The 12883-nt window shown below is 52.6% G+C and overlaps 1 protein-coding gene across 50 annotated transcripts in view; it reads left to right on the top strand.

Annotated features, from left to right (window-relative positions):
• Nucleotides 1-12883, top strand: part of Celf4 (CUGBP Elav-like family member 4) — a 289767-nt gene that overhangs the window by 251869 nt on the left and 25015 nt on the right. For 30 of the 50 annotated variants that reach the window (XM_047526073.1, XM_047526060.1, XM_047526082.1 and 27 more), the window contains exons 4-7: nucleotides 10414-10542; nucleotides 10846-10925; nucleotides 11298-11441; nucleotides 12572-12719. In XM_047526073.1, the coding sequence (XP_047382029.1) occupies nucleotides 10414-10542; nucleotides 10846-10925; nucleotides 11298-11441; nucleotides 12572-12719 (501 nt within the window). The remainder of the gene's footprint in view (nucleotides 1-10413; nucleotides 10543-10845; nucleotides 10926-11297; nucleotides 11442-12571; nucleotides 12720-12883) is intronic. The other 20 variants (XM_047526075.1, XM_047526083.1, XM_047526074.1 and 17 more) reach the window with 1 other exon arrangement.

Genomic DNA, 12883 nt, shown 5'->3' with positions numbered 1-12883 from the left:
CTATGACTTTCAGACTGAGCGGCTGCCCCTTTGAGCTCACCACTCCCTGCTCCACAGTTAATAGAGACAAGCAGCTATGAGGGGGTCTTCTGTTTCTTCCCCAGCACTTGTGGTCACCTGGAATTGATTTTTTTGCCCTGTCAGTGAGATGCTTTAGACACTAGCCCTTGTCTCTCCACCTGTCTCTTCCTCCCCCGTGGACCACCCTGGCCCTACCCTGTCCCTGCAGTAACTTCCTCCCCTAGCTGGGATGAAACCCTGCTTTGTCTGTCTCCTTGAGAGCTGAGGACAAACTGGCCATAATTTATGCTCCCGCATGATATAAAGGAAAAAAAGGCCCCATTATGCTATAAATTATCCTGTGATGGGTGAAATGCCGTGAGTGTACCAGACGCCAGCGGAAACCCCATTAGACAACAGGGTTCTGCTGCTGAGAAGTCCCCACAGAGCTCCGGGCCGTCTGTCGTGTGCGGTGCGCCTGGTAAGGATAATGTAGCAGATCAAATGTATAATCAGTTACCTGGAGAGATGGCTGCGCACCAGCGCACCAGCAAAAGGTGACTTCTACAAAGAGCCTCCACAGTGTCTCAGGCTCCTGCTGGAAGGCATGATGCAGACTCACAGGTGGAGGGCTAAGGGGCCTGGAAAGGACCAGTGAAGGAGTGGGTATGACCTTCAGACCCCACAGGGCCCAGCTCCTGCCCATCTCAGGACCCGCATGCCAAGGAATCATCTCTCAGGTCAAAAGAGACAAGTGTGAAGGAACCATTTAGAGCCCCCTCCCAGAGGGTGGTGACAAATCTCAGGTTTTAGTTCTGTCTCCACAAACATGCTGTAAGTCCCCTGAGAGAACAGAGCCACCCCAGTAAGCCCCTTTTTCAAGAGCTATACCTCTACCCTGAGCAGGGGCCAGAGAGGGGCTTTAGGAGCTGGAGCAGGGAGACCGAGGTTAGAGGTGATTGTACCAGCAGGTTAGAAGTAGAGAGAGAGGCCCCTTCCAGCCCAGAGCAGCAGGTGGGAAGGTCTGCAAACTCCAAAGGAAAGAGATTTACTTCTTGGGCATCCAGGGAACTTCAAGACAACCAGGCTCGGGGCAGAGGGATGGGTGAGGTGGGGAAGGGATTGTGAGGCTAACTGGGGATCACTGGACAATCAGGGATGGACAAGAGCAGTAGGCTACAGACACCCTACCCATCCACTCTCTGAGTCAAAGCCCTGGCCCTCACAGAACAATGTAGTTATTGGGCATTTTTCCAGTTTCCTGTACCGGAAGGATAAAGAGGGCAGAGTGGGAGCTGCAGATAGCACCGTCTGTCACCAGGAAGGGGACCCTATGAGCTTAGCTCTGTTCAGATAAGCTGGGTATGAGGCCTTGCTTTGGTAAAAACAGGGTGAGAATACTTGGGAAAGATTCTTCTCTGTGCTTCAGTTTCTTCATCTGTATAGTGGATATACTAAAATATCCACTCACCTCAGGGTGTGGAGCCTAGTAACTGTGGATAAACGAGAACCATTCAGTTCTTCTTATTGCTGCTGTTACATGTGTCTCTGGAAGTTAGCCCATCAGAGGATCAATCCTGGACAGGACAGTGAGGGAGCTGGTGCTGTGGAGTCTGAGCAGGGCAGACAGACTGGAGTCAGTGGAGGCTCTGTGACATTGGAGGTAGGTCTTGCAGGTCCTTGTCACATAGGGACTGGGCAACATTGAAACTGGGTGGGCCTGGGAATCCAGTAAGTCACAGAAGACCCATGGGTACTGTGAATGAGGGAGATAGAATGAGACCAAGGAGGAATGCTGGGCAATGAGGTTGGGCACAGTGAGGAGAATGGACCCCAGGTCTGAGGCCCAGGCCAGATTTCCAGTGGTCAGAGGTGAGTGAGTGTCCAGGCCTAGGGCCTTGGGGGAAGTGTTTGGGATCCCAGTAGGTGGAAGAAGGAAGGAAGAGGGTGTGTGTGTGTGTGTGAGTACACTTTTACGTGACATTTCTCCTTTGCTCTCCACATTCTTTCATACACCCTGCTTTTGCCCCTTGCTGGTTCCTAACCTGGGACGTTTGTCCCCTGCCTCTCTCACTTGGCAAACCCCACCTATGATTCCTTCAGAGTCCAGCTCAAGCCTCTTAGGACCCCTGCCCCGGGCCTGCAGTGCTCATCACTCCAGAATCCAGACTCTGTGTCCCCATGTGACTAAATGCCCAGAGGACACTCATTTGTTACTTTTTTAAAAAATTATTTTTTAGATGTTGACAGACCTTTATTTTATTCATTTATTTATATGTGGTGCTGAGACTCAAACCTAGTGCCTCACACATGCCAGGCAAGCGCTCCACAACTGAGCCACAACTCCAGCCCCTCATTTGTTCCTTTCTGAAGGTTCCTGGAGGTTAGCACTAGAAGCACCCATCACCAGGTCAGACCCATACTAGTTCTACCCCTGATTCTCACTGACCAAGTGGATTCATTTATTCGTGTCAACAAACGCTCACTGAGCATCTACTACATGTCAATCCCTTTCAGCACTGGACATTCAGCAATAAATGGAACGCACGTGGGCACTGTATTCAGGGAGCAGGGGAAGCAGTGGAGCAGGGGGTGCCTTTGGAGCCCCTTTCAGGTCATGTAAAGACTTGGGCTCGGTCTCTTCAGTGAAATGGGAGCCACTGCAGGATTTCAGTGGGGAAAGACAGGCTCTGCCTTGGATTTTAACTGAGCCCTTGGCTGCTGTGTGGAAAGCAGATAGCAGGGGCTTGGGTGGGTGTCTGTAACTGAGGAAGCAACTCTCATGCCTGGGTGGCTCCCCCTGAGGGGAAATGAGAAAGGATGCTGATCCTGAAGTATTTAGAAGGTAGAGCTGGCTAAAGGAATGCAAGTGAGGGAGGACTGGATGCTATTCTCCAGCTCCTGCCTCCTCCCACCCCTGACATCAAACAGCACCAGTCCCAGAGGGAACTGAGCAGATCAAGGCCTGGCACTGCCTGGGCCCTGGGGGGGGCAGAGCCGGGTGAGGGTCTTCATTTGCATTCCATTGCAGGCCCCCTCCTCCGTCCCCATCCCAGCAGCCTTTGATCTAGTTTGATGTCTCCTTCAGCCTCTTCCCAGGCAGGAAGGCTTTCATCCTCAGGAGGCAGCTCCTAGCCCAGCTGCGTTGCTGGCTCTGGCTCTGGCACAGTGTGGTGGGGGAAAAGGGAGGGCATGGTTGTCCTCTTGACTGGTTTACTTCATGCTGAGAGTCTTCTTGTGGCCTGGCCAGTGACCCTGCGTTCCAGGAGATGGGGCTGGTTCTCAGGGAGGGCAGCCATCCGGGTGGCATAGCTGCAGAGAGATCCAAACCCTCGCCCATCGTCCTAGAGTGGATATTGATGCTGGAAACTGGTTTCACAAACCCCACAGTAGGCAATTGTTGGTTTCTCAGGCTCTGGAGAAGGAAGTGCAGACATTTAACCCTGGCAGTACCTTCCTGCTTGTATGGCTGGCCAAAGGCTGTGAGGTGACTCTACCAAGGCTGGCAAGGAAGCCTCTGGATTTGGGGAAGGGTAGTCAGGCAATCTTAAAAATTGCACAGATGTAGATTTGGATGAATCGGTTTGATCCTTATTGTCTGTTTAGAGCCAAAGGTGCTTGCTGATCTGGACCGGGAGAATTTGTAGAAATGGCTTGTCAGAATGCTTAATTGTAGCTGTGGGGAAAGTGAGGCTCAATCTAGGTAGGCCAAAGAACATCTCAGTGGTCCCCAAAACACTGCCTAATCAAGGGTCAGGGCAGTGCAAAGGGAAGTGTGGTTTCTCAGGCTGGCCTGTGCTGGCATGACTTCAGGGTCCCCAAGGGCCCTCTCTACATCCCCTGGCACGAGGAGTATCATTGTCCCACCAGCCTCTGTGGGTGAACAGTTACAATGGCTGTAACTGTCATAATGGCTGCATTTACTGAGCATTTGCTGTGCCAGGCACTGTTCTAATAGCCTCATGTATCTTTATTTTATTTTTTAATTAACTTATTTTTTGTTTGTGTGTATGGTGCTGAGGATCAAACCCAGGGCCTCACGCATGCTAGACGAGCACTCTACCACTGAGCCACAAACCCAGCCCTCCGTGTATCTTAACTCATTTCTTTCTCATGTGGCTCTGCCCAGGGAGTATATATATGCCTTGTCATAACCAAAACACAGCAAAACCAAGATTTGACAGACAACCTCATTTCCTTTCTGGGTTAGGTATAGCTGCTGACCCCCTCCTAGGGAAGGAGTCCCCTGATCCACAGGTGAAATGAGAGAAAAAGAACGTGCTCTTCACCCCCTAGACTCATGCCTCTGGGCCCTTGGGCACCAAGCAGGTGGTCCTGAGATCTAGGATACACCCTGAGTCAGGGAAGACCCCACAGGAAACAAGCAGACTAAGAGACCCCTGCCTGGGATATTCCAGGGTTCCAGGCTGTGCCCAGCAGCTGAAGGGAAGTTCTGTGGGGTGCTCGAGTCTCAGGCTCTTGCCTGGTCCTGCCTACCCTCAGGACCAAAGCCTCCAGGGCAAGACAAAAGCCTCCAGCTCTGTCATCATGAGTGTCTGGCACTCCCAAACTGCTGCCTTTGAGTCTCCACATCTCCCAGCTGGCCCTCTGTCCACCCACCAAGCATGGAACTCAAAGTCATTTATTCCTGTGCTGGCCCCTGGCCCCAGGGTTCTCCCCAGCTCAGGCCCCTTCCCACAAACCCTCCCTCAGCAGCTGGAGGAAAGAGAATAGTAGAAGTCTATTGCAGTAATAAAAGGCATTAACCATCTGAACACTCGTCCACCATGCCCCAGCAGCCGTCTATCCTTAAGCAGGAAATATTGTTTAGTGCCGATGGTAATGAGCGAATCAAATTTTGAAAATTAAACCGGAATTTGAGCATTAGCGCCAGGATGCTGGCATTTGGCAAGTCGAGTGGTGCTGCTGTCACCCGCCTCCTCCCTGCTCAGGGGCCACTCACCCTGCAGGGCCAGCATGATGCTCTCCATATTGCTGGGGTGTGTGGGGAAAGCGGGGGGCACTAGCTAACACAGAGCCCTGAAATATCTCCCTGTGAGGCCTGTCCTAATCCTGAGGTTCCACCACAGACACATCATACTTCTCTGTTTTTTGAACTCTCCTTTAAAAATGTAAATCCTTCCTGCCTGAGCCCCCTGTTCTGCCCTGACACCCCTAGATGAATGAGTGCAGGAGTCTCATCTCCCTAGTGGAGGACAGAGATTCTGGCAACCACTCCACTGGCTGTCTTCACATGCGCCTATGACTTCCCAAGAGGTATTACCCAGTGAACTTTATAGGTCAGAAAACCAAAGTTCAAGTTTAGACTGGGGTTCTGGAAGAATGAAAAAGACTCTGGAAGCCAGAGGAATGGAAGATGTTTGTGTTGGTGGGAAGGAGATCAGGAAAGAGGCTGTTGGAAGAGCACTCAAAACTCCCTGGAGTCCTCTTGTTGCAAGCTTGCCACGGGGAGAAACTGGTTGGGAACAGGTGACAAGGGGAGCCAAAGGGCCCTCGCTTCCCAGGCTTGGCTCAAATTCTGCTGTGCACCTGGAGCCCTGGCATCTGCCCTCTACACAAGACCTTCTCCTGGGACCCTTCAGGGTATGGTCATATTCCCCTTCACCAACCAGCCCCTTCAGCCTGCAGCCCAGAGCTGCTGGATTTCCAACAGACCACCAGGCCTGACTGTTCTCTCTCACCTGGAGCTATGGCAGAGGCTCTAGAGCCCATGGTCCAAAGACTTTAGGTTCTCTAGGAATCCCAGAACCATGTGTAACCTCCCAACCCACTGAAAGAGAAAATCCAGAAGGGTCCCCAAGACCCATCTCAGATCTTCTGTTCAGCCAATTCCCAGCTACACAGTAAGTACTCAATAAATGTTTGCTGACGGAGTGGGCAGAGAAGAGATCCAATGAATGTCAGGTGCTCTGGCCCAGGCTCTCCTGCAGTGACTGGAAACACCTCCATTGTATACTTCTATCCACTTCTCCGTGGGGGTAGGATATGGAGCACAGAGCCCAGCTGCCCTCTCCTTGGTGCAGGCAGGGTTGAGACTGGCCCCCATCTTCTGTTGCCCAGTCCTTCTGGGGAGCCACACTCTCCAGAGCCCCAAGTGCTACCACACACCTGTTGACACAGGTGCTCCCAGTTTAAAAAAGCAGGAGTCAGCAGCAAGGACCACACCACTGGTACCAGGTAAATGGTACCAGTGGTAATCTAACAGTTTGGGACATTGCCTAGGGAGAGTAAACATTGCCCTTCTATGTACCCAGGAGCTCTCTCTCTGGAAAAGCATAGGACCTTGGTGTTATCCACGAGCTCTGCTACTCTGTGGCCTTGTTCCTCCCGAGATAGGCACACTGGTTCTGGGGGCCAGTGTGGCAGCCCAGGTAGCCATTGTCTTGTCAAGGGACTTGTTGATCGTGAAGGGTCTGTCTCTCCATTGGTATGTCAACTCCAGTGAGCAGCTTCGTCTCTTGTTCAATGCTGCAGAAGCAGTGCTTAGAGAAGTCTCTGGCACAGAGATAGTGTTTGGCAGACAGCTGCTGAATGACTGCAGGAACATGTCCCCTTGCTCTACCCCATGCCCAGGAGGAGTCCATGTAAAGACCTCAGAGTGGGAGGTATAGAGATGCCTGTGCAGCCTGACAATCAGTGTTTGCCTATGCCAGGTACTGGCCTTGGCCTTGGGAATTGGAAGGTGGCATGACATGGCGCCCTGACCTGAGTTGGCCTATGTTCAGAGGACAACGGCCTCCCAATGCCAGCCTCTGGTTGCTCACCACTTCTTGACTCCCTGGGGTCTCAGTGACCTCTCATTCAGGAGCATCTTCAGCCTACCTGCACTGGCTTTGAGGACTCTCCTCACCATTATCTCCCTTGGCCAGTCCCAGCAACGCCTACCTGAATAACTCCAGAGGAGCAGCAACCCCCTCATACCCTGATCATGGGAGGCAGTGACTGAGGGCACCCAGGAGAGGGAGCCCACGAGAGCCTCCCCACTACCCAAGGTTCCCAGCTTAGACAGCTGGGTGTGGCCAGGATCTGCCCATCCTATATTGGGAGTTAGGGTCTGTGTCCTTGTTGGAGGAAAGTGGGCACTCACCAGGAAGCTAAGTCATTCTGTGAGACTCTTGCTAATTTGGTATCAGATCCAAGACACCAGGTAAATGGTACCAGTGGTAATCTAACAGTTTGGGACATTGCCTAGGGAGAGTAAACAGAAAGGAAGTGGGCAGAGAGAGTAGATGACAGAGTGATAATTTCTCTTCGCTGGTCAGTCACAACCCAAGTCTGGTCCATCCTGTTATTTCAGGTGCCCTCTCTATCCTAAGAGGTAGATCCTATGACCTGTCCCACACTGTGACCTCTGTCTGCTCACAGCAGGGGTGGCCTTCCTGGCCAAATTAGGGCAAGGAAAACCAAGGGGGAACAGCATCCATTTCCTTTTCCTTCTGTCTAAAGAAACCCAAGTAGTCCCCACTACGACTGCTTTCCAGGCCTTTACCCCAACAGCATCTCCCATAATCCTAGCAACTGCTGGGTGAGGAGAGTCTATTTGCCCCCATTTCTTGAACCTAGAAAACTGAGGCATAGATCAGTTAGTTACACAGCTGGATGTAAAGCAGGGAGCCTGCCCCAGAAGGCAGTCCCCTGGGAACTCAGAATCCTTCCCAGCCCTTGGTCTAAGAGACAAGCCTTAGGACCTAAGTGGAAACAGAAAGTGCAAACTGATCACATTCAGGGATCCTAAAACAAACATTTGAGTGAGGCGAGGTTAATTCTAGAATACCTGGAAGATGAGGGTCTAGAGTATCTTCTTGCAACCTTTCAGAAAAGCAGACTAGCTGTACTTTCCCTGGGGAAATTGGGATGGGCAGAAGAGGGGGAGCCTGGCCTCCTACACATTTAGAAAGGTCTCCAGAGGGACACAGGCCTGCAATGAAGAACTGTGCAGGCATGGGACTTCAGGGGAGGGGAAGAGAAATTAGCAAAAAAAAAACCCACTGGCAAAAGGAAAGAGACTGGATAGAAAGACACGTGTGGATGAATTTTAATGCAATCAGAAAGCTGTCATAATGATAATAAAGGAATACATTCAGACGTCAGGAGAGGGAAGGCAAGGAGCTGTGTCCCAGCATTTAAATCAGGCTAGGGGAGGAGGTGCCTTCTCTTCCCTTCCTTTTTCTTTCCAAGAGAGGAAATGGAATTTCTAAACAGGAGGGCCAGGGATTAGCAAGGGGTGAGGTTTCACTTCATAGTTTCTTTCGAAATTCCATTTAATGGGAGCCAAAGTCTGGGGAAAGGAGGAGACTGACTGGGCTTTGCCTCAGAGAAGTTTCAATTGCTCTACAAAAGGAGAAAACGCTCCCCTTTCACTTCAAGTGCAATGTTGCTACTGCTGTTTGCTATGTGGAGTCTAACCTCAGGGCCCCACTTTGGTCTCTGTTTCTTTCTTTTCTTTCTGCCCACCTCTCTTCCCCCTGCTTTTTGTATCAAATTGCTTTTCCTGTCTCCTACCATCTCATTTCTCCCTCTCCACTCCTAACTTCATCTCTCCCCATCCCTCTTCATTTTACCTCTTCTACTCTCTCCCTCTGTTCTTGGTTTGGAGTTGGTGAGCTTGGGAACCCCACAGGTCCAGAGATGAGGTGGGGTGTGCACCAAAGTCCTGCCATGACCCAGAGTCAGGTAGAGCAGCCCAGCCTGGGGCAGGTGTAGGATTGGGGCTCTGGGCACAGAGGTTCTGCCTAAGCCCAACTGTGTAAAGGGTCAGATGGGCTGATGTTGTTTCCTGCCCCAGAGCTGCTAACAGGAACTGCTAATGGGTCCTGCAGCTTACTGGAGGAGCAGGGATCCAGCACCACCTAATCACTGAGAACACAGACAGTGCCACTACGTCTGGGCTAAGGGGTACCCACAGGGCAGTGGTTAGGGCTGTCTGTAGAGGTGGATCTGGGGTTGCTTGCTTGGCTTTGCTCCAGAGTTCTATCTGAACTCTCTGGGCAGTGAGGACTCTGGAGGAGGGGGAACCAACCACCTTGAGAATAGAGGGACATCAGGGTCTCAGTACCCTTGTATTCAGAGGAAATCACAAACACATGACTATTTGCAGTTTTGGGGTTAGCATTTCTGCAACCTTGGCTGTGTTGATCATTTACCAGTCCACAAACATCTCATGAGTGCCTGCTGAGAGCTGCCACCACTAGGACCTTGTTCCAGTTACTATGGCTGCATACCATTTTAGCCCAAAAACAAGTGGGGTAAAACAACCGTTTATTATACTCACAGATTCTGAGGGTCAGGAATTCACAGGGGAATCCTCTTGCATTCTTTTACAAGCTGCTTTTACAGACTGCTATGCAGTCCAGTGGGATTCCCTATTGCCTGGAGCACACAGCAGAGTTGGGTCAACAAACAAATTGACACTCATCACAGCATGGGGGCTGCTGAAGCACCTACGGAAACAGGCTCCCCGGAAGTGCCCCAGGCTGAATTTTACAGGATGAACATATAGGAAGGTCCAGACCAAGCACTGGGCATCAAGATGGAGGTAACAGCAAGTAAGACAGAAAGGAGGTGCACACCTAGGAAGGGCATAGGACATGCTTCATCCATTCTCTTTTCATTTGGAGATCGCACTGAGTGCCTGCTCTGCCCCATGCACTGCTGCTGCAGGCAGTAGAGAGGCCAGGTCTTCCTCCCTCAGGAGCACACCTGGGACGGGGTAGGCAGCTCCACAAAATCCAACTACACAGGCAAGCTTTAGATAATTTTCCTTTGAAATTCGGGCTTTAGGGATAGGGGACTAAGACAGGAGACAATAAGAGGAGACAGGAGGGGCATGGTGAGGAGGTGATATTTTTAACAGAGACCTAGAAGAGGAGACTCCAGCCTTGCGAAGAAGGAAGGAACAGAGGGAACAGCCTAAGCAAAGTTCCATGGCAGTTAGCCACTGCACATAATTCTGACAATGTGTGTTAAAGGAAGGAGGAAAGGAACACAGGCAGCCCAGACTACCCCTTTGCCCTAGGCAAGGGCCAGACCAGGGGCTTCGGTCCTCAGTGTGCAGTATGCCCTCTAGGCAGGAGAAGGCAGAGTCGCTGCCATCCAGCCCCCTCCTTCCTCCTTCCTCTCCTGCTCCCCTCGTTGCGCCCTACTCTCCTACCCTGCTCTTCCTTGCTGCTGCACTCTGGCTCCCCAACTCCTCTCCCTCGCACCCGCTCTAGCTATGCGGGGTTTTCTCCCTGCTACCTCTCCCTTTCCAGCTGTGAAACCCCAGGCCCCTCCGCTTAGTCCTCCCTCCCCTACCCTGTTGTCCTCCACCTCCGGCCGTGCCCTCCTGCCTCCCACCCCCGGGACCTTCCGAGGCCACCTGGCCCCGGTAAGCATCTCCTAATTTTGTTCTAGAAGATAGAAAACTCTTCGTGGGCATGCTCAATAAGCAGCAGTCAGAAGACGACGTGCGCCGCCTCTTCGAGGCCTTCGGGAACATAGAGGAATGCACCATCCTGCGCGGGCCAGACGGCAACAGCAAGGGTGCGTGGGCGGGGCGTGGGCGGGATCTGCAGCCCCTGTCGGGAGGGAATCTGGGAGCTAGGCTTGCGAGACCCCAGGCTGTCCAAGTCCTGACGGAAAGGACAGTTTTGGGGTGCTTTCAAGTCTTCGGGCCATCCAGGTCTTTCTGTTTGTGTGCTCTGTCTCTTGGTCTCTCTCCCGCTACCCCATTCTGCTTTCATCCAGGTTGCGCCCTCTCCGGTGGGCCCCTCCTTTGCCCTGCCTCAAGGTTCCAGTTGTCTCTTTGGCCCTCAGCGAGTCTCAACCTCTCTTCTGTCTCCGCAGGGTGTGCCTTTGTGAAGTACTCCTCCCACGCCGAGGCACAAGCCGCCATCAACGCTCTACACGGCAGCCAGACCATGCCAGTGAGTGTGGCTCTTGCGACAGGGGCGGGGAAGCAGGAAATCTAGACACTCTCGCCCACCCCCACCACCAGGACCCCGCAGGCGGTCCGGTGCTCACAGCCTCAGTATGAGACAGGAAAGCATTTCCCTTATCACTGTTTCTCAGACAAGGACACTGAGGCCCAGAGAAGTGTTAAGGAAGAACCCCATGGTGACCCAGATAGAAATTGCCACGGTGGGGTTGAGAGCTGAGACTTCATACTCCTGGGCAATGCTGATGCCCCCCATTCCCAAAGCGCCTGACAGAGAAGGCAAGGGGAGCCAGGCCAGGGCCTCTGACAGCTGGGTACCAGCGCAAGGGCAGGTGGGTCTCACATGCCGCCCTGGCTGCAGGGAGCCTCGTCCAGTCTGGTGGTCAAGTTCGCAGACACTGACAAGGAACGCACGATGCGGCGGATGCAGCAGATGGCTGGCCAGATGGGCATGTTCAACCCCATGGCCATCCCCTTCGGGGCCTACGGCGCCTATGCTCAGGCAGTAAGTGGGGGCACAGATGGGTGGTGGTTCTGGAGCGCCCTCCTCCCAGAGCTCCGGAGAGCAGGGACACCTAACCAAAAACACTACTCTGCCCTGGGGAGTGAGCAGGGCCAGGCATAAAACCAGGGACGATAACCTCTCAAGTGGTTAAAGACAAGGGTGGTTGCCAGGAGGGGCTGTTGCTGTCTTTGTTTTTAGGGGAGGAGCTAGAAAAAGGCTTTCAGCTGAGCAGCAAGATGGAATACCCTGAACACCCCTCCCCTGAGCCAAAGCAATGCTGAATTCTAGGAATCACTGATGGGGAGGAGAGGAGGTTCAGGTGTTTGTTCTGCATCTGTGACCCGCCCCCATTCATGGAAGGATGTTATCAGACCTCTGGTCACTCCTGGCGAGGGTCCTCTGATGTGACCCTAAGTGCCCCACACCTGTGTTTCCCCTGTGACTCCTCAAGGCCCCCTTCTCCCAGGCTTCTGGCCCACCAACTTCTTTGTTTTACAATGGAGCCTTCTCTGACAGGATCTCCCCAGCTGCCTCCAGACTTGTAACCACAGTCCCCACATGATGGCACTGAGGTCTGCTATGTTCTGATTCTAAACATGTAAGCTCACCTCATTTCCTCAGGAGTGTCCAGCTGTGGCTACTTCCAACAGCACCCCCTCCACCCCACTCACCACTCATCTTTTTGACAACATTGAGGGTATTTGAGGTCTATTCATGATTCTCTTGTCTCTTCTACCCAACAAACTCCAGGTTAAGACCATTTGGGGAAGAAATCTATCGTTAATTTTATAGATGCTTTTCCAACATGTCTCTAGCACTTTGGATGTCATTTACCCACGAATGAGAGACCTTACCCCTTCCCACACCTTCCACAATAACTTTAAAATCTCAAAGACACTACTATTACTTTTGAATGCAGTCATCTCCCAGGGAGGTGGCCTGTAATAGTCAATGAGGACTAGGGCAGGAATGGGGGAGGCATTAGGGCTCTCTGGATGTGGTGGCCAGGAGATGTCTCAGCTCCCTGGGGCTCAAGGCCTGGGAAGTTGGTCTCTAGGAGCTGAGCCCCCTGGTGGGGAGGGATGCTCCTCTGGAAGCATGTGATATTTTTTCCACTCCCTTTGCCCCAGCTGATGCAGCAGCAAGCAGCCCTCATGGCATCAGTCGCACAGGGTGGCTACCTGAACCCCATGGCTGCCTTCGCTGCCGCCCAGATGCAGCAGATGGCGGCCCTCAACATGAATGGCCTGGCAGCCGCGCCTATGACCCCAACCTCAGGTGAGCCCACAGGTACCACCAACACAGGACCTGGTCCAATGAGAAAGCACCTGTGCCCAGGCTAGGGCCTAATTTTAGCTACTAGTGGATCATCCTGGGGCAAGAGCACATGGTGCCTGGGCCTGAGCTGGCCTTGTTCCCTGGCAGTTTGTCTCAACAATGTT

Source organism: Sciurus carolinensis, chromosome 15 (assembly GCF_902686445.1).
Source record: "Sciurus carolinensis chromosome 15, mSciCar1.2, whole genome shotgun sequence".
Lineage (NCBI taxonomy): Eukaryota > Metazoa > Chordata > Mammalia > Rodentia > Sciuridae > Sciurus > Sciurus carolinensis.
Note: the sequence above shows the minus strand (reverse complement) of the source record. Positions and strands in the feature narration are given on the sequence as shown.